The 22,699-nt window shown below is 37.4% G+C and overlaps 1 protein-coding gene across 1 annotated transcript in view; it reads right to left on the minus strand.

Annotated features, from left to right (window-relative positions):
- LOC114359965 (alpha-tocopherol transfer protein-like) overlaps positions 1 to 22,699 on the minus strand; it is a 38,454-nt gene that overhangs the window by 13,272 nt on the left and 2,483 nt on the right. The window contains exon 3 of the mRNA XM_028314509.1: positions 1,083 to 1,179. Within this exon, the coding sequence (XP_028170310.1) occupies positions 1,083 to 1,179 (97 nt within the window). The remainder of the gene's footprint in view (positions 1 to 1,082; positions 1,180 to 22,699) is intronic.

Genomic DNA, 22,699 nt, shown 5'->3' on the forward strand with positions numbered 1-22,699 from the left:
CAGCATATTTTTTTCATTAACAATAGAAACATTAATGCGCAGATGAAAACCTTGAAATCTATACTCAACAAAAAGAAAATGAAAATACCTTTTAAATTACAGGCATTATGAGCTCATAAAACATGAAACGGATATTTACAATTTCATAGGTTTATGTAGTTCTATTTTGGTTAGAAAAGACTGTATTTTATAATCTTGTCTGATTGTTGATGGCGATTCTATGTTCAGAGCAGGGATGTTATGGATATCCGTAACCGTAACCGAAACTTTCGGATATCCGAAATAAAAAAAACATCGTTAACCGTAACCGAAACCGGTATAATATTATCCGTAACCGTATCCCCGAAACGAAACTACATATCCATAACATCCCTAGTTCAGAACTAACTAAACACCCAGTTTTTTTTTGCTTTGTGACTTTTAGGGTTTTAAATGTTTTAATAAATTAATCTACACTAATATTATAAAGAGGAAAACTTTGTTTGTTTGTTTGGTTGTAATGAATAGGCTCAAAAACTACTGGACCGTTTTTAAAAATTCTTTCACCGTTCGAAAGCTACATTATCCACGAGTAACATAGGCTACATTATATTTTGGAAAAAAATAGGGTTCCGTAAAATATGTAGATAATGTAGTCCACGCGCGCGAAGCCGCGGGCGGAAAGCTAGTTTAAAATAAATAGTGTTTTTAGTATGAAAGTCGCGAGTCTTACATGTAGGAAGGAAGTCATATCGTACCCAAAAAGATACTATGCTATACTTAGATATTACTATAATATGAAGGATTTGGAAGTGAATTTTAATATAGTGGCGATTTTAACGCATCGACACCGAATTGGAATAGCTGCATAACTACAAAACGCATGTTGACTTGAGACCTTAAATGCGTCAATTTAAAACCTGTAGGCCTAGGATGCGCGCCGCGATAAGCTTTCATCGCGCCATTTTATCGATTGTACGCGATAAGCCCATACGTTTGTCGTCTAATAACATCGATAAGATATTATCCGGCGTGCATCCTAGCCCGGCTGATTCAACACCCTATATAAACGCATAGCCAAAACAAAACAGCAAAACACTTACGACAGTCCACACCGGGCGAGGTGACCGAGCTTGACTCCTCGCATGTCGAACAGGAAAATGAGCCCGTTCTGAGGCCCGCGCTTGCTCAGGCACATGTCTGGAAACAAAATTAATTAATAAGTTAAAAGCAAACAAATTATGTTTATTTTTTAAAACAAAAAAGAAACAATCTTTGGCACAAACTTTTTTTATTTGTATTTCGGAAAAGGCAAAGGCATATTTTATGCCATACAGCCTTAACAAACCTAGTAGGATCGACGGGTAGGGCAAATATTAAACATGTAAAGGCTTGCTAAGACAAAACTCTTTTTTTTTATTTGACTTTTTTCTTTAAATATTTGACGATTTGTAAGCACTATGTAAAACTCATAAACAATTAAAAATACATTTTTTACTTTTTTCTTTGACTTTGATTCTTGCGTCACTGGCACACAAAGCGACGGGACTTTTCCGTAAAAAAATATTGACGTACCTACAGTCATGCTTAATTGGATTTTTTTTTAAGTTTATTAAGTACCTACCTACCTACTTTAGGAACACATTTAGTGCTCCACGACTAAATAAACATAGACGGGGAATCCTGTACGGCCACCATTATGTCAATAAGGGTATATTCGTACTAAAAAATCTTTTAACCATATTAATAATATGTTTATTTTTCGGCCACTTGTTTTCACATGAAAAATTACGTTCGCAATGTTTTTAAATTAAAACACTTTTAACATTGCAGTACTTACTTATTTAATGCCGTTAAGCTTACGAGTGTTCGATAAATTAAATTTACTTATTAATTTGGGCAATGACCCAAAACCATCAATGTACAAAAAGTAAGACCTTTACTTTTTTTTATAATAAGCCACAAACTTTGGTAGAGGCTTGTTACTAGGGTTTGGGTCTCAGGTGTTTAAGAACTTTTCGTGGTTTTCCGCTCTTTTCATAATTAAGTAAGTTTGCCCGTTGGTTCCTTGTGAATTATTAACGTTGTTGGCATTTTCCCTGAATCGATGGTGCTATGTACACCATAACGCGGGTTGCAGACCAAGAGCTAAGCTCAGTTAGTTTAGCTTCAGTCGTTCGCTGTCCAGACTACAACATTCTATGCAACTGTTTGGTAAATCATTATTATTCCAATGCAGTAGTCATAAAATTCTCCAAGTGCAGTCCAGCAAACGGACGACTATCGTCCGGCTCAAAACGTCTAACTTGAAGCACTTAACGCATTAAGTGGTAGATAACATAAATTGGTACGTATTTTTCACTGGGTTTTATGGAAAATAAATATAAAAATTGACAACATGTTTTGTTATGTTTAGACGATTAAAACAGCTTAAAAGGTAGTTCAATGTAGAGCGGCGTTAGTATAAGTATGAAAAAACTGGGTGTTTAAAAGTCATATATTTTCTGCAAATAAGCTTTTGGGAAGCGCTTTTACACGTCCCAGTATTTCTTTAACCCTATAGATAGTTTCATCCATGAAGACGCGCCCCACCATTCTTCCGCTAATGTTTGAGTGTTATCTGTATACGCTAAATCATCCATGAGTGCACACGCACTCTACAATAATGATGCTCGGATTGCTCGGATCAAACTCCCCGCGCTTCCCTCAACCAAAAATGTATAGGGCGCGCGTCTTTGTGGATGAAACGAACTAATACCACTGTAAGAAATGGGCCAGTGCTGAGAAGCAGCGCAAGAAACTCATTTACCTTTACACTATGTTAAGTAACATGGGTACATGACCCTTGAAGGTTTACTAACTAAAAGTTCATGCAGTTCATGACTCTATCTAGTTAAATATACTTAATGGGTTTTTTTGTTAATTTCACCTTTACCCACCCATAAATGACGTTGACATTTTTATGTTATTGCACTGCAGCTTCTAATAATAAACGTTTTCAAAACAACAAACATCCTAACTTGCGCATTTAAACCCGTTTGTCAATGAGGTGTCTTTTATTATGGTTTAACGTAATGGAAAAATATAAGGCTTTTGTGTTTAGCATGAAATAGGTAATTATGTCTTATAATTAATAAGCAAGTCGCCAAAGATTTTCTTTTGTGAATGTTTGGAGAATAATCATACAACAATATTAACAGTCTTAAACTGAAAAAATATGTGTATTCATACGTATTTTATGTGCTACAACTCTATACAAATGAACAAATCAAAACTAGGCATAAGTAAATGACAATCTTTGTTACAATGTAACAGTTTTATGATTAACTTAGCATCTATCACATTATGTGCTGTATAATTTGTGGTTATGTTAACAATATATGTATACTCGTACTTACTACATACTTACAGTCAAAGTTGTTATGTAACATTCCATACCGGATTCTTGCTATATTATTTATTTTGTTTCTACGTCATTCTGAAGAAGGTACCTACAAGTATAACTTCTCTAAAAGTAAGGTGTGAAGTTGCACATACACGTTTGTGTAGTAGGTACTTACATGGATTAAGATGAATGTTAATGTTTGTTACTCCTTCAGGCAAAGAGTATGTACGGATTTAGATACAAAAACCTCAATGTTATATGCTTATAACATAACAATAGTAAGTACAACATAGAGTTAATACAAAAAATATTTAGAAGTTACATTTATCTGTCACTAGCTTTTGCCCGCGGCTTCACCCGCGTGAAATTTAGTTTGTCACAGATTGTCATAAATTATAGCCTATATTATGTTAATCTGGGTTATAAACAATAATACTGTAAAGTTTCATTAAAATCCGTTCAGCAATTTTTGCGTGAAAGAGTAACACACATCCAGACATCCAAACTTTCTCATTTACAATATTAGTAGGATAAGCTGGTAGAAAATACCATAGCATCATAGTGACTTCTAGGTACCCAAATTGGCAACTACGGAACCCTACACTGCAAAGTCGAAATGCACTTGATCGTATTTTTATAGCACACTAGCTTTCCGCCCGCGGCTTCGCCCGCGTGGATTTTTGTCTGTCACAGAAAAACTTTATCGCGCGCGTCCCTGTTTCAAAAACCGGGATAAAAACTATCCTAGCTATGTCCTTTCCCGGGACTCAAACTATCTCTATGCCAAATTTCATCAAAATCGGTTAGGAGGTTTAAGCGGGAAAGCGTAACAGACAGACAGACAGACAGACAGACAGACAGACAGACAGAGTTACTTTCGCATTTATAATATTAGTTGGGATTTATATTTTGGACTGCATTTTTTATTTTGTCATAACCTCGGCTAAAAGGGTCGAGGCAGTTATTGCAATATCAGGTTTGGAAAAGTTAAATAATAATACTTACTTCATTTTGCCACATGGCGACCTTGTGAGCACGGTCACACAGATTTATTTATATCCAAAACCGTTTATTGATATGTGCCCAAAATCTATATTTCACTTACACATAAATTATTTCAATGTTTACCATTGGTAACTTACCTATATTTTGAGACCTTATTACACGATCTAATTAACATTATATCTACAGGGTGTTTGGTAAATGGGTATATGAGCCGACACTAGTTCATGTTAACATGGGCATATAAATGGTATGGTGAAGTCAGAAAATTGATATCTTAAATTTAATTATTTTAATTTTCAGACAAATTGGATTTTATAAAATTTATTTTGTATGAAAATTAAAAAAAAAAATAAATGATGATATCAACTTTCTGACTTCACCATACCATTTATATGCCCATGTTAACATGGGCTAGTGTCGGCTCATATACCCATTTACCTAACACCCTGTATACTAATATTATAAATGCGAAAGTAACTCTGTCTGTCTGTGTGTCTATCTGTCTGTCTATCTGTCACGCTTTCACGCCTAAACCACTGAAGCGATTTTGATGAAAGGCTCAGAGATAGTTTGAGTCCCGGGAAAGGACATAGGACAGTTTTTATCCCGGTTTATCTGTGACAGACAAAATTTCACGCGGACGAAGCCGCGGGCGGAAAGCTATTTTGATAAAAATATTAGCTTGTCCTATCTATTAAATAGTCGAAATTATGACAAACCTCAGTATGTTTGGTAAAGCATTTCGAAATCCCAACTAATATTATAAATGCGAAAGTAACTCTGTCTGTCTGTCTGTCTGTTACGCTTTCCCGCTTAAACCTCGCAACCGATTTTGATGAAATTTGGCATAGAGATAGTTTGAGTCCCGGGAAAGAACATAGGATAGTTTTTATCCCGGTTTTTGAAACAGGGACGCGCGCGATAAAGTTTTTCTGTGACAGACAAAATTCCACGCGGGCGAAGCCGCGGGCGGAAAGCTAGTACTGCCTAAATAATAATAAAAACACAGAATGTACTCTTTTAAGTTGCCTCAAGACACTAAGAGGTAAATAAGTAGTTAATATTATTCATGATAATTCATGCTAAATCATGTATTTCCTCCGCCATTTTCCGCAGTTTGGCACCTCACGTCACATCATTTTACCGAAGTCAGCCCTATAGCTTCGGCGCAGTGCCGATCACTGACGTTTGTCAACAAAATGGTGCTTGACTCTTGAGACAGGCTAAATTACACCATATTGTTAATGACATTGAGCATACATTTTTTTAAATACCTTCGCGAAGTAAAACTTCTGTACGTAGTACTTATTATTATTCTGTGCCTATATGTACAAGACAGTCGCTATATTATTGTTGCAAAACCACCCCTATTTACAGCTTTATAAGGTCTGGCACCTTGGTGCTGTCTACACCACTGACCTTTCTTAAAGGCTGTACCTACATTTCGTGAATGACGCAAACGCAACCCATGGCAACATCGGTACAGTCAGCGTCAAATACTTCGTGACGCCCAAAGTAGTAAGGCCCCTCACTAAGTAGACCGACGATCTGGTAAAGGTGCCTGGATGCGGGTAGTGCAGGACCGGTCGTTATAGAAATCCTTGGGCGAGGCCTTTGTCCAGCAGTGGACGTTATTTGCCGAAGCCATTTAGCCAAAAAGTTCGCAACGCGTCTTTGTTACTTGCAGTAAAGGTAGCCTTTCGAACTAAGCGTCACAGACGCAGCGTCTTTAGCTTGGGTCTTAAAGGTAGCCTTTCGAAGCGAGTGATTGACGGGGCGTTCGCGTTGGTGGCTCAAGACCAAAGCTAAAGACGCTGCGTCTGTGACGCTTAGTTCGAAAGGCTACCTTAAGGTTGTGTTGTCAACTTTTTGGCCACTTTTGGTGTTGAACTACTTGACTCTGACTGTACAAAGACAATATTTGCACTTGTTATAACATGGACACTTACACCAAACATTACTTAACAGTTACTACGTATTTACTCGTGGTAGTGACGCAACTAAAGGCTTTTTATTTTGGTAATTGGACCCTATTTAAGCTTATACCTGACGATTTGGCAATGCCACAAAGCATGGAATCGGCCACAGATATAGATATACATAGATAACNAATCGGCGCTGCTCGGTGCGGCGCGCGGCGATTCCGTGCTCTGTGTGAATCATCACCAGCCGGGCTAGGATAAAATTATTTCGATGATTTTAGACGACAAATGTATGGGCTTATCGCGTAAAATCGATAAAACGGCGTGACAAACGAATATCGCGCCGAGCATCCTAGGTCTACAGGTCATTTAGTCTCCACTGCAGATGCAGTACATAAGTGCCAAAAACTGGTCAAAATTGAACAAAATGTTTTTGATTTTAATTTGATTTTGACAGAAGCGTGACCTTCTCTAATATATCAGAGGCAAATGGAGGATTAGGCCTACTTTTCCCCTTAGGGTGGATTCGACCATACAAGAGTCAGAATAAATCGTCAGTTTTGACATATTTGCCATACTGAAACTGTCAATGTGCCAGTTATACCAGGAGTTAGGCCCAGAACACACGGTGCACACACGGTTCAGACCGGTTTCAAATTGGTCGCGTCATGTGTGGTCTCTCAACGGAATCTATGGCAGAAACTAAGATGCAACTCAAAAGTAACTAGAAGCTTCCTCGTTGTGGATAAAAAAAAAAAAAAAGTTCCAGTTTCGTTGCGTTTCACCGTGTTTTCTGGGCCTTATTCTCGAATAAATCAGGCCTTAATATTATTAATTACTGAGACTAGCTCTCCCATTAAATTATTAGTTACCATGACTACTAAAAGGTATCCACTTTCCCAGCCATTTTGGCTGGATTAACCTACACAGAAAGGATCAAAAAATCAATATCTCTAGCGTGTATTCTTCAGAATAACCTTTAGGTAGGGTTGCCATTAGTCCGAGTTTTGTCGGATTTGGCCCAGTTTAGTTTAAAAATTTAATTCTTAGGCCAATGTCGGCTAACGAAAGCGACTAACTTAAAAAAAACATGACATGGCCGGATTCTTGGCTCTAAAATGGGGTTCCCACGCGTCTTGTCCTGTGTGCTTCGTGCGAGTTTGCATTGAACGCAGGCGCTAGCTAGTGCGTCAAAAAATATTAAGATTTTAGTTCTTAAAAGTATCCGCTAGGGACGCTGTACAATCTATCATAAATAATGTAATTTCTTACGCAGTCGCTAGCGCCTGTATTCACAAACATTACTATGAGGTCTCACAGTGCGCGTGGACCCACAGGGTCACACACGGACCAATCACAGAGCTATATTCAACGCTGTGCGTGCAATTTGCGGCTTTACTTAAGCAAGCATCGTTTGTGAATACAGGTGTAAGCCCCCTGGTTGCGNACGTCTTTCGGCTGAAACGAACGAACGAACGAATAATATGTTTATTTTTCGGCCACTTGTTTTCACATGAAAGATTTCGTTCGCAATGTTTTCAAATTAAAACACTTTTAACATTGCAGTAACTTACTTATTTAAAGCAGTTAAGTTTACATAATAAGAGTGTTCGAGAAATTAATTTTACTTATTAATTTGGGCAATGACCCAAAATCACTTACTTACTTTTTTATAATAAGCCACAAACTTTGGTAGAGGCTTGTTACTAGGGTTTGGGTCTCATGTGTTCAAGAACTTTTCGTGGTTTTCCGCTCTTTTCATAATTAAGTAAGTTTGCCCGTTGTGTTCTTGTGAATTATTAACGTTGTTGGCATTTTTCCTGAATCGATGGTGCTTGTACACCAAGGGCTCTTTCAAATTTGATGTTTTGAGCAGGACGTCAGTCGTTGTCCAGACCAGGGTTATGGATATCCGTAACCGTAACCGAAACCGGTATAATATTATTCCTATATCCGTAACCGTATCCATAACCGAAACTACATATCCATAACATCCCTAGTCTAGACTACAACACACTGTGTACTAATTTAGAAATCATTTCATATCAGTTGTCACACATTTTTCCGTGTGCGATCGAGCAAAGTGCAAACATAACGTTTGGCTCAAAACGTCTAATTTCAAGACCGTGGCAGATACCTTATGTCTGCCAGTAAGTACGTATTTTCAGTGTACAAAGTCAAAATGTCTTGTTATGTTTAAACAGTTGAAACAGTTTAAAAGGGAGTTCAATGTAAAGCGACAATATATAAAAAAAACTGGGTGTTTAAAAGTCATATATTTTTTGCAAATAAGCTTTTGGGAAGCGCTTTTACACGTCCCAGTATTTCTTTAACCCTATAGATCGTTTCATCCATGAAGACGCGCCCCACCATTCCTCCGCTAATGTTTGAGTGTTATCTGTACACGCTAAATCATCCATGAGTGCACATGCACACTACAATAATGATGCTCGGATTGCTCGGATCAAACTCCCCGCACTTCCCTCAACCAAAAATTTGTGGGGCGCGTCTTCATTGATGAAACGAACTAATACCACTGTAAGAAATGGGCCAGTGGTGAGAAGCAGCGCAAGAAACTCATTTACCTTTACACTATGTTAAGTAACATGGGTTCATGAACCTTGAAGGTTTACTAACTAAAAGTTCATGCAGTTCATGACTCTATCTAAATATACTTAATGGGTTTTTTTGTTAATTTCACCTTTACCCACCCATAAATGACGTTGACAATTTTATGTATGTATATTATATGCACTGCAGCTTCTAATAATAAACGTTTTCAACAACAAACATCCTAACTTGCGCATTTAAACTCGTTTGTCAATGAGGTGTCTTTTATTATGGTTTAACGTAATGGAAAAATATAAGATTTTTGTGTTTCGGATGAGAGAAATGAAGTAATCAAAACTAAAAATAGATATAAATAAATGACAATCTTAGTTACAATGTAACAATCTTATGGTTAAGTTGTAACTTAGTTATCTATCACATTATGTGCTGTATAATTTGTGGTTATGTTAACAATATATACTTACTACTTGCAGTCAAAGTTGTTATGTAACATTCCATACCGGATTCTTGCTATATTATTTATTTTGTTTCTACGTCATTCTGAAGAAGGTACCTTTAAGTATAACTTCTCTAAAAGTAAGGTGTGAAGTTGCACATACACGTTTGTGTAGTACATGGATTAAGATGGATGTTAATGTTTGTTACTCCTTCAGGCAAAGAGTATGTAGGTACGGATTTAGATATAAAAACCTCAATGTTATATGCTTGCTTATAACATAACAATAGTAGCTAAGTACAACATAGAGTTAATACAAAAAATATTTAGAAGTTACATTTATCTGTCACTAGCTTTTGCCCGCGGTTTCACCCGCGTGAAATTTAGTTTGTCACATTATAAACAATAATACTGTAAAGTTTCATTAAAATCCGTTCAGCAGCTTTTGCGTGAAAGAGTAACACACATCCAGACATCCAAACTTTCGCATTTACAATATTAGTAGGATAAGCTGGCAGAAAATACCATAGCATCATAGTGACTTCTAGGTACCCAAATTGGCAACTACGGAACCCTACACTGCAAAGTCGAAATGCACTTGAACGTATTTTTATAGCACATTTATATTTTGGACTGCATTTTTTATTTTGTCATAACCTCGGCTAAAAGGGTCGAGGAGGCAGTTATTGCAATATCAGGTTTGGAAAAGTTAAATAATAATACTTACTTCATTTTGCCACATGGCGACCTTGTGAGCACGGTCACACAGATTTATTTATATCCAAAACCGTTTATTGATATGTGCCCAAAATCTATATTTCACTAACACATAAATTATTTCTATTTTACCATTGATAGTACAGTAGAACGCTGATTATCCGAACGCCGATTAACCGAATCGCCAATTATCCGAATCGGTCCTAAGCGTTAATATAAAAAAATAAAAACAATTTTTTTTTTGTTGGAATTAGGATAAATTTCAACTGAGCGATTTTGTAGCAGTTCTACAATAACGCCAAGTAGAAATTGTCTGTTTGTTAAACTAATTAAAGTGTATTTTATGTGTGACAGTTGGTTTTTCGCTATTATCAGTCTATGTCCGATTATCCGAATTTTCGATTATCCGAATCGACCCCGGTCCCAATTAATTCGGATAATCGGCGTTCTACTGTACCTATATTTTGAGGCCTTATCAATACGATCTAATTTACATTATATTGATATAAATATTAGCTTGTCCTATCTATTAAATTGTCGAAATTATGACAAACCTCAGTATGTTTGGTAAAGCATTTCGAAATCTGTCATATAAGGTAAGTATTCCAAATAAATTGATCTAAAAATCTCGCAATGATCCAGTTTGTCCTATTATTGTGGTATGTGTGTATTATAATTTAAAATTAAGGGAGTATTTCCCATAGAATAGATTATATTTGTAAATAAAAACATAGACAAATTGAGACCCTCCTCCATTTTTGAAGTCGGTTAAAAATGAGAGAAACTCGTGAATTTTCCGGAGAGAAATTCCACTGGTTTTCGATTCTCAAACACGTCCTGTATCTACCTATTCAAGTTTTTGGCAGCCCTCCCTCATACCCTATATTTTATTATGTTAAGACAGTAGCTATATTACTGTTACAAAACCACCCCTATTTGCAGCTTTATAAGGTCTGGCACCTTGGTGCTGTCTACACCACTGACCTTTCTTAAAGGCTGTACCTACATTTCGCGAATGACGCAAACGCAACCCATGGCAACATCGGTACAGTCGCCGTCAAATACTTCGTGACGCCCAAAGTAGTAAGGCCCCTCACTAAGTAGACCGACGATCTGGTAAAGGTGCCTGGATGCGGGTAGTGCAGGACCGGTCGTTATAGAAATCCTTGGGGGAGGCCTTTGTCCAGCAGTGGACGTTATTTGCCGAAGCCAATTAGCCAAAAAGTTCGCAACGCGTCTTTGTTACTTGCAGTAAAGGTAGCCTTTCGAACTAAGCGTCACAGACGCAGCGTCTTTAGCTTGGGTCTTAAAGGTAGCCTTTCGAAGCGAGTATTAGTGACGCGGCGTTGGTGGCACAAGACCAAAGCTAAAGACGCTGCGTCTGTGACGCTTAGTTCGAAAGGCTACCTTAAGGTTGTCTTGTCAACTTTTTGGCCACTTTTGGTATTGAACTACTTGACTCTGACTGTACAAAGACAATATTTGCACTTGTTATAACATGGACACTTACGGCAAAGATTACTTAACAGTTACAACGTCTTTACTTGTGGTAGTGACGCAATTAAAGGCTTTTATTATTTTGGTAATTGGACCCTATTTAAGCTTGCTTAATTAAAATTATAATACTTTTAAGGCCCTCCGTACACGAGGCTACGCAAATCTTTGATACCTGACGATTTGGCAACGCCACAGACAGAGCATGGAATCGGCGCTGCCCGGTGCGGCGCGCGACGATTCCGTGCTCTGTGGGCAAGCGCGTACCTTATGAACCTCTATGAATTTGTATTGTCCCTTAGAGACCACAATTGGGTATTGAAGATTAGCGTAGCATTGTGTACGAAGGGCCTAAGGGTGTTAACAAACCAGCTGTCACGAAAAGAGAAGTGGATACCGTGGTTATGATGGAATCATAACCAGCCGGGCTAGGATAAAATTATTTCGATGATTTTAGACGACAAATGTATGGGCTTATCGCGTAAAATCGATTAAACGACGTGATAAAGTCTTATCGCGCCGCGCATCCTAGGCCTGCAGGTCATTTAGTCTCCACTGCAGATGCAGTTCATAAGTGCCAAAAACTGGTCAAAATTTAACAAAATGTTTTTGATTTTAATTCGACTTTGACAGAAGCATGACCCTCTCTAATATACCAGAGGCAAATGGAGGAGTCGGCCTACTTTTCCCTTTAGGGTGGATTCGATCAATCAAGAGTCAGAATAAATCGTCAGTTTTGACATATTTCTCATACCTACTGAAACTGTCAATGTGCCAGTTATACCAGGAGTTAGGCCCAGAACACACGGTGCACACACGGTTCAGACCGGCAGAAAGTAAGATGCAACTCAAAAGTAACTAGAAGTTCCAGTTTCGTTGCGTTTCACCGTGTGTTCGTTCTGGGCCTTATTCTCGAATAAATCAGGCCTTAATATTATTAATTACTGAGACTAGCTCTTCCCATTAATTATTAGTTACCATGACTACTAAAAGGGTATCCACTTTCCCAGCCATTTAGGCTGGATTAACCTACACAGAAAGGATCAAAAAATCAATATCTCTAGCGTGTATTCTTCAGAATAACCTTTAGGTAGGGTTGCCATTCGTTCGGGTTTCGCCGGATTTATCCTAGTTTAGTTATAGGGCGTCGCGTCGGGGCGGTGTTTCATTTTGTAGTCCGGGTTTAAATATTTCATTCTTAGACCGATGTCGGCTAACGAACGCGACTAACTTAAAAAAAACATGACATGGCCGGATTCTTGGCTCCAAAATGGGGTTCCCACGCGTCTTGTCCTGTGTGCTTAGTGCGAGTTTGCATTAAACGTAGGCGCTAGCGACTGTGTCAAAAAATATTAAGATTTTAGTTCTTGAAAGTATCCGCTAGGGACGCTGTACAATCTATCATACATAATGTCATTTTTTACGCAGTCGCTAGCGCCTGTATTCACAAACATTACTATGAGGTCTCACAGTGCGCGTGGACCCACAGGGTCACACACGGACCAATCACAGAACTCTATTCAACGCTGTGCGTGTGATTTGCGGCTTTACTTAAGCAAGCATCGTTTGTGAATACAGGTGTAAGCCACCTGGTTGCGTAATTTGAGACACGGCAACCCTCCCTTACCTACTTTTAGGGTACGGTTTACAATATGCATGATAGCACAACCTTTTTAGAGACAGAGCTTTTGTCTTGACATATTTTTCCTTATTTGGTCATGTTATTTATACATGAAAACGGTCGTGATATTTTTCGATTAAATGGGCAAAAGATGTATTTGCAAAGCTTTATTAACGGGGATACACCTAAGACTAGTTTTGGTGGTAACGACCTTTCAGATTCTGACATACATCCGACACTAAAACACTCATTAAACTTGTCAATAGCACCCCACGCCCGTATTCACAAACATTACTATGAGGTCTCACAGTGCGCGTGAACACACAGGATGACACATGGACCAATCACAGAACTCTATTCAACGCTGTGCGTCGTTCGTTTTGCTGCTTCACTTAAGCAAGCATCGTTTTGTGAATACGGGCGTTAACAGACTATAGCCCAAAAGGAGCATCAATGGCATTAAATGGCACAATCTTCTGTTTTTATAGTTCAGCCACTTTCAGATGAAAGGCTAGGATCGGCTAAAGAACTTTCGAGAGGACAACATGAGAAATTTTTGTCGGTAGAGTTTTCCAACATACAAAAAAGTATAAGGTAACAGAAAAGGGAAAAATCCGAGGGCATATAAGAATTATATTATGTCATCGAACTAATGTATGCCTCCAGAAAAATAACTAACTACTCTAATATTTCGTACTTTGCTAAAGTAGCTTCCTTAGTATGCTTTCCTGAGTAAAGATGAGGGTATATCAAACTGGATAACTGCGATTTTAGAACAAAATTGTAATGTCTTAAGAAAGTGCTATGGAAGCAAACATTTTTCACGAGAATATGCATCTTCTCTCTACCTATAAAGAGGTTTATCGGCCTTGAAGCTTTATCTTGTTAAAAATCCAAAGAAAACGCTAAAACTTTCCTTAAAATGCAGCCGATAATTCGAAGATATGCCAAAGACAGCTGCAATTAATTATTGGATTATGCAGGTATAATTAGTATCTACTATCTACTAATCATCTGTTATCATATGTAATAATCAAATCAAAACAGTAAATAATCAAATAATGTATAGTATACATATTTGGGTATACATTGTATACCCTTTATCAAGGACTGAGTGCAAAAACTGGTTGGCAATAAGATATCCAAAAGTATTAAATGTTCTTGTTTTATGAAACCACATACCTACTTAAACTTTTTACATTATTTTTACAACGACTCGTATTATGAAACAAAGCCCAAAACCTAATTTAAATCTAGAGTAAAGAAGGAGCAGTGTTGCCATTTATTAATGTACCTAATCAATTTCTTTGTAGCTTGTAGCTATGCTTGAGTTTAAAAGTTTACGCAGGTTAGCGTACCATCCCTACATTGTCGACATTCCACCAGCTCGCACTAAGCGTTTCGATAACTCTTTTATAATGCGAAAAGCTAGGGAATTCGCTGCCTGCTGCTGTCTTTTCCGAAGACTATAATCCGGGCCTTTTCAAGGCGATAGTGAATAGTCACTTACAGGGCAGATGTGTTACCATCGTAGACTGCATCTCAGTTAACACCAGGTGCGATTGCGGTCAAATACCTTTGTTAGGCATAAAAAAAAACAAAGTGAGGGGGCGTAATGCGAGTTTACGTTAAACGAATTCGATATCGACTGTGGTAAAAAGTGACATTAAATGTAGGACGGATTGTACCTAAAACGCCTTCAACGGAAACTTTCAAAAACTTCATTGATTAAATTCTCAATTTTGTGATAAATAATAATAATTGATCAACTGGCGACTGTACAAAAAACCTTCAGATAAAAAAGGTGTTTTCCTTTTTGAGACATTAAATACAAAACGGTCACCTTCGAATCCTAATTAATACATTTCTGCTATATTAAAAAAGGTAAATTGATATGGTTTACATTAAATTGGGAACGACTGGCTTTGCCCCGCGATTTCATTCGTTATTTATTTATCTTTGTATTTACACTAAGCTCTCTACTTTTTGCATCGCTGCGACACGCATCTTATAGCGCAGGATTTTCTTTTTTATTGCTTCATCATCATCATCATTAAATTTATAGCCACAGGACGTCCACTGCTGAACATAGGCCTCCCCCAATGATTTCCATAATTATCGCCCGGTTGCCCGGTTGGTAGAACGGCCTACATACAACGCCTTTCTGCTACCTTTATTTTATTGCTTTTTACCTATGTCACTATTTTTCTGCTGAGTACTCCTGTTTTTGTTGCTATATCACTATTTTTATTTTATTTATTTTATTTTATTTTGTTTTATTTTTATATTTTTTATTTTTTTTATCTTATTTTATTTTATTTTATTTTTCTGCTTAGTACTCCTGTTTTTTGTTCTCTTTTAAACTTTTTACCTATTCATCTATGATATTATGTTTGCCCTCTTTAATTACTGCGTTTCCCTACAACTATTTACTATGTACACACATTATGTACAAAGCTCGGACAAAAGATCGGTACAATCCACGAGGTTCTTTGAATAAGAACTAGGCCATAATGACTAGAGACTCCAAGCTGTGAGCTTTTTAGGAGACAAAAGTGCAAAGTTGTTAAACTTTAAAAAGTAACCCCTAGTTTAAAATACAATTTCCATACTAAACGTTACTTTAAAATAAAATAGTATTCAACGCGCGTTTAACTTCAAAACTAAAAAGTTACAGTTACAAAGTGTTTTAAACATATCCTGGTTAAAAGATTCTCCACACACTACACTTTCTGTTGGCCGATAGTTAGGTTGGACTGTTAATCAGTTTGAACATAAAATGTAAGTAATTAAAGAACACCGATTTCTTCGGCCGATTCCTCATACTAATTTGAAGCCGAACAAATTATCTGCTGATAAAAAGTCTGTATACTGCTGGGACTTTAACGTCCGTTTTCATCATCAATCCCTAATTTTTAAGTGACTCCTATGGTTACACATAACAGGAATTTTGTTTTCAAAGTGGCCCCTATGGTTACACATAACAGGAATTTTGTTTTCAAAGGAGTCACTTAAAAATTAGGGATTGATGATGAAAACGGACTAAAAAGTCGGCCGATAGCTGGGCCCGATTCTAATTTGTATGAAGAACAAATCGGTGTACCTACATAATGTGCGCACTTTCATACATGGCCATACTGATTAACAGTCCGACCTAACGATCGGCCAACAAAAAGTCGGTGGTCTAGCTAGTAACTAAGCCTAGGCTAAAATGTAGAGATAAAAATCGGGACTCGCGTCCCACAAAAAACAGTTCACTTGGCCACACTAGTGACATCGATTAAGCAGCCTATTAGCACTGCAGTATTATGGCTTTTGTCTTAATTATTAAGCTTTGTTTTGGTAAACAACCCACTGCGTATTTACGCAACATCATTTATGGTGGTTTGTAATAAGCTGTTGAGTTAATACCTTGCATTCATATCTTTGATATTAATATGGAAATATGACTGCCATACTAAGAGTAATATCACAGATAACATGATACTATAATATTATAAGTAGAATCATGAGTAACTCCGATGTGCCTAATTGCAAAAAAGTTAAACGCGCGATGAACACTGGTTTAAAATGGCATTTCCATACTAAGGCTGGGTTGCACCATCTTACTATAACTTGGACAAACGTCAAAAATCTGTCAAAATCCATACAAAAAACACCGGTTATGGTTATAGTTACGGTCAAAGTTAGTTGGTGCAACTCAGCCTAAATGTCACTTTAAACTAGTAATCAACACGAGTTTAACTTTTTGTAATAAGGGGATACTTATGTAACGATTTGGTAAAAAGATAATTTGAGACCCAGGGAAACCGGGTTTTTGAAACAGGCGCGAGATTAAGTATATCTTTCTGAAACTCATGCGGGCGAAGCTTTGGGCAAAAGTTAGTTGAAAATTGGCCTCAGGTTCTCCTTTCGTGGCATTTGGCGTTCCTAAAGTGTCCTAAACAATTATTTGTGAGTTTATATTTCATACCCGCTATCTTGTCTCCATTTATAAAGTAAACATTCGCCTAAAATAATGTCTTCTTTTTTTACCATTTGACCTTTATACTGGATGCAAAATACTGTACATTTAGAAATCCTTTAGAAATCGNTAAATCCGGGCCTTTTCAAGGCAATAGTGAATAGTCACTTACAGGGCAGATATGTTACCATCCTAGACTGCATCTCAGTTAACACCAGGTGCGATTGCGGTCAAATACCTTTGTTAGGCATAAAAAAACCAAAGTAAGGGGGCGTAATGCGAGTTTACGTTAAACGAATTCGATATCGACTGTGGTAAAATGTGACATTAAATGTAGGACGGATTGTACCTAAAACGCCTTTAACGGAAACTTTCAAGAACTTCATTGATTAAATTCTCAATTTTGTGATAAATAATAATAATTGATCAACTGGCGACTGTACAAAAAACCTTCAGATAAAAAAGTTGTTTTCCTTTTTAAGACATTAAATACAAAATGGTCACCTTCGAATCCTAATTAATACATTTCTGCTATATTAAAAAAGGTAAATTGACATGGTTTACATTAAATTGGGAACGACTGGCTTTGCCCCGCGATTTCATTCGTTATTTATTTATCTTTGTATTTACACTAAGCTCTCTGCTTTTTGCATCGCTGCGACACGCATCTTAGCGCAGGATTTTCTTTTTGATGAAGCACATCATCATCATCATTAAATTTTCAGCCACAGGTCGTCCACTGCTGAACATAGGCCTCCCCCAATGATTTCCATAATTATCGCCCGGTTGGTAGAGCGGCCTGCATCCAACGCCTTTCTGCTAACTTTATTTTATTGCTTTTTACCTATGTCACTATTTTTCTGCTGAGTACTCCTGTTTTTGTTGCTATATCACTATTTTTCTGCTGAGTACTCCTGTTTTTTGTTCTCTTTTAAACTTTTTGCCTATCCATCTATGATATTATGTTTGCCCTCTTTAATTACTGCGTTTCCCTACAACCCTACAACTACTTTATATGTACACACATTATGTACAAAGCTCGGACAAAAGATCGGTACAATCCACGAGGTTCCTTGAATAAGAACTAGGTCATAATGACTAGAGACTCCAAGCTGTGAGCTTTTTAGGAGACAAAAAGTGCTACTACTACTACTTTGCATTTAAAATACAATTTCCATACTAAACGATACTTTAAAACTAGTGTTCGACGCGCGTTTAACTTTTACTACTTACTCCTGGTAAAAGTTACAGTTATAAAGTGTTTAAAGCTATATCCTGGTTATGAGTTTTTACAGACTACACTTTCACCCGTATTCACAAACATTACTATGAGGTCTCACAGTGCGCGTGCGTGCGCTGTGCGTTTGATTTGCTGCTTCACTTAAGCAAGCATCGTTTTATGAATACGGGCGTTTATGTTGGCCGATAGTTTGGCTTGGCTGATAATCAGTTTGAACATGTAGATATGAAAGTACGCGCATTAATTAACGATTTCTTCAGCTGATTCTTCATACTAATTTGAAGTCAACCAAATTATCGGCGGATAAAGTCTGTAGACTGCTGAGACTCTAAGGCTGAGTTGCACCATCTTACTTTAATTTTAACATACGTCATAAATCTGTCAAACTCCATGCAAATACACCGGTTATTTTATACATTCGACAGCAAATAAATCGAACCACCCGCGACGCGAACTTTAAAGATTTTCTTTTGACACAATAATGGTGCCCCAACAATATTGGTGTTATTTGAAAGCCCAATAAATATCCTTAAAGAAAAACACATTTAATTTCTTAATAAATATACCATAAATGTGACTTGAAAAAAGACCTCACTTTGGGCTCACCTCTGGGATAAATTAGACCAAATTTTATGGTTATAAAACCAAATAATGATCACACGTGTCCTCTTTAACAGATGGCGATAAATCCCAACTTAATAGTTTTATAGCCATAAAAGTTGGCTCAAGCGTAACTATCTATTTTTTGAAGAAGTGACTCTGGATCCTTCTAAAGAAACATTTTTGGGGTAAAAACCTTCCCTATAATGAAATGAAGTTTAGAACTAGGCTTTTGAATGGTACCAATATTGGTGTGAAGTCGGGATGCATACGTTGGAAAGTGCTTGTCGCGGGTGGTGCGATTTATTTGCTGTCGAGTGTAGTTACGATTAAAGTAAGGTGGTGCAAAAGTTTTGCAGCAAAACAGCCTTAAATGTAGAGATAAAAATCGGGACTCGCGTCCCACAAAAAACTGTTTGCGTGGTAGCACTAGTGACATCGATTAAGCAGCCTATTAGCACTGCAGTATTGTGGCTTTTGGTCTTAATTATTTTAAGCTTTGTTTTGGTAAACAACCCACTGCGTATTTACGCAACATCATTTATGGTGGTTTGTAATAAGCTGTTGAGTTAATACCTTGCATTCATATCTTTGATATTAATATGGAAATATGACTGCCATACTAATAGTAATATTACAGATAACATGATACTATAATATTATAGGTAGAATCATGAGTAACTCCGATGTGCCTAATTGCAAAAAAGTTAAACGCGCGATGAACACTGGTTTAAAATGACATTTCCATTACTAAGGCTGCACCATCACCACCACCACCAACACCATGGGTTGCACCATCTTACTATAACTTGGACAAACGTCAATAATGTGTCAAACTCCATACAAAAAACACCGGTTATCGTTATAGTTACGGTCAAAGTTAGTTGGTGCAACTCAGCCTAAATGTCACTTTAAACTAGTAATCAACACGAGTTTAACTTTTTGTAATAAGGGGATACTTATGTAACGATTTGGTAAAAAGATTATTAATAAATTGAGACCGAGTTTTTGAAACAGAGGCGAGATTAATACCCGTTTTCACCATCAATTCCTAATTTTTAAGTGACCCCTTTGAAAACAAAACTTAAAAAGTAGGTATTGATGGTGAAAACAGGCATAAATCTATCTGAAACTCATGCGGGCGAAGCTTTGGGCAAAAGCTAGTTAAAATATAAATATAGCCGGGTTCCGCTTTCGTGGTATTTGGCGTTCCTAAACAATTATTTGTGAGTTTATATTTCATACCCGCTATCTTGTCTCCATTTTATAAAGTAAACATTCGCCTAAAATAATGTCTTATTTTTTTACCCTTTGACCTTTATTATACTGGATGCAAAATACCTACTGTACCTTTAGAAATCTTTTAGAAATCGTACTGCGTAGTAAATATAGGATATTGCGATAAAGGTTGCATGTTTACAGTTTTATTGGTATTATGGTAATTTTCCTGTTGTTGTAAACACATCTTTCTATTTGCTAAGAAATCATATTTTTTTATCCACAACGGGGAAGCTCTTGGCCTGTATCTCACCTAATGGTAAGTGACGATCAGACCGAAGATGGAAGCGAGCTTCACCCGGAATCCTCAACCACGGAGGAACTGGCTATCTTACCTCTAACTGCCGGAACACAACAATGCTGTTAACATTGTTGTTATGGCGACAGACTTAGGTAAGATGGTGGTAGCTAGCCAGGCGGACTTAGAACAAGCCTTACCANCCCTACCACCAACCAAACCGAACAGAAAAATCTTCCCCCACTGGGAATCGAACCCGGGACCTCCGCGACTGAAGCAGGTGGTCTTACCAATAGACCATAGAGGCGGTTAATTAAATTACTTAATTAATTTAACGGAGACTCCGTCTACCGTCTGAAGTAAAAGATGATCAGGGCTGTGAGATCCGATGCTCATGAATTTACAATTAAATATTAAGTATTCGAGAATTCAGAAGAATTTTCAAGAAAATATTCACGAAACATTTTCTCTCGGGTCGAGTAACGCTATAAAATAGGGAATTCTTGATTCGTAAAACCTCGGCTAGTAACAGAATCAAAATCTGTCTGCTTTTTTTAAGCATTTAAGCTGTGAAAATACTAAATTGGAATAATATCCTGACCAGTTAGACAACACCGCGGAACTAGATTTTCTAGTGGCCTTTAGGCTTTAAGTGTCCACTTAATTAACATAAAAATTGATTTATTGCACCTATTCATTAATTCTCCATTCGTCGCCGTAAACGTAACACGTCTTTGTTATAATTTGAATAAGGTTGCGTTGTAACTTTTTGGCCACTTTAGGTGTCACTATATTTGACTCTGACTGTATCTAATGAAGCATCTACAATCTACATATTTGACGCTGACTGTACCTTGTGAAACATCTAAAGCCTGGTCCGTGACCACGTAGAATTTCGCGACTGTGCGACGGGCGCCCGCAGTCCGCAGTGAGTGTACGAGCGCGACAGCAACATAATTACGCGCGAGCGATAAGGATGGGTAGCTTGGGGTCATTGGACAAAATTCTACGTGCTCACGGACCAGGCTTTAGGCCTCAGCCTCGAACTTAGCGGGCAGCGGGGCGGCGGCGGCGGCGGCGCGGGAGCGGNATTTCGTTGCGGGTCCAATGACAGTTTAACTTTCCCCCGGGACAAACTTGACCTTCATTGGTTGGGTTTTTGTGGCGGTCAAGCTGTAGATCCTGGCTACACAGGAGTTGCAGTGGTGGGAACGAGAGGTGGGAATAGTCCCGTCTTTGTTAAAATTTGAATAAAGTTGCGTTGTCAACTTTTTGGCCACTTTAGGTGTCACTATATTTGACTCTGACTGTATCTAATGAAGCATCTACAATCTACATATTTGACGCTGACTGTACCTTGTGAAACATCTACACCTTATTATAAACTAGCGGCCCGCCCCGGCTGCAATGGAATTTCTCGGCTTTTCTCTTCTATGTTATGCATATTTTATACTTATAAACCTTCCTCTTGAATCACTCTATTTATTAAAGACTAGCTTTCCGTCCGCGGCTTCGCGCGCGTGGACCCCTGAACCCTATTTTTTTCCAAAATAAAATTTAGCCTATGTTACTCGTGGATAATGTAGCTTTCGAATGGTGAAAGAATTTTTAAAAACGGTCCAGTAATTTTTGAGCCTATTCATTACAACCAAACAAACAAACAAAGTTTTCCTCTTTATAATATTAGTATAGATATTAGGGTGGTCCTTATTTTTCGACTTTTGAATTATCCCCGGGGCACTTTCTCATTCAATTATATACCTCTAAATATGAAATTAGCTTTTTTTGTTTTTTTTTTGGTTAAGATTTAGAGGTCGCTACCAGCTGTCAAAATATTTACAAAAGCTTTGAAGATCTTAAATCATGGTTTCATAAATGTTTTATTTAAGTGTTTATATCACATTTTAGGTGCAAATGAACATCGCATAGATAAAATAGACAGTCGGTTCTTGTCCCCTTCTCCCCTCAACCCCTCTTCTGTACCGACCATGGTACCGACGTAAACTCTTATATCTTAAAAATAATTGATTCAAATGTACATTGTACATAATATCTTAGTTCATAGCAACAACAATAATTTTGTAATATTTTTATTTGGCTTTGGCTAAAAATAAATGAATCTAACAAATACAGATTTTGTGTTTTTACTTAAAATTCAAACCTTGGTAGCGACCCCTAAATGTCTTTTAAAAATTAAAAAAATAATAATGAAAGACTTTCATATGGTATATATTCAAATTACGTGGTGC

The sequence above is a fragment of the Ostrinia furnacalis genome, unplaced genomic scaffold (assembly GCF_004193835.3).
Source record: "Ostrinia furnacalis isolate ACB-3 unplaced genomic scaffold, ASM419383v2 OfSCF4768, whole genome shotgun sequence".
Taxonomy (NCBI): Eukaryota; Metazoa; Arthropoda; class Insecta; order Lepidoptera; family Crambidae; genus Ostrinia; species Ostrinia furnacalis.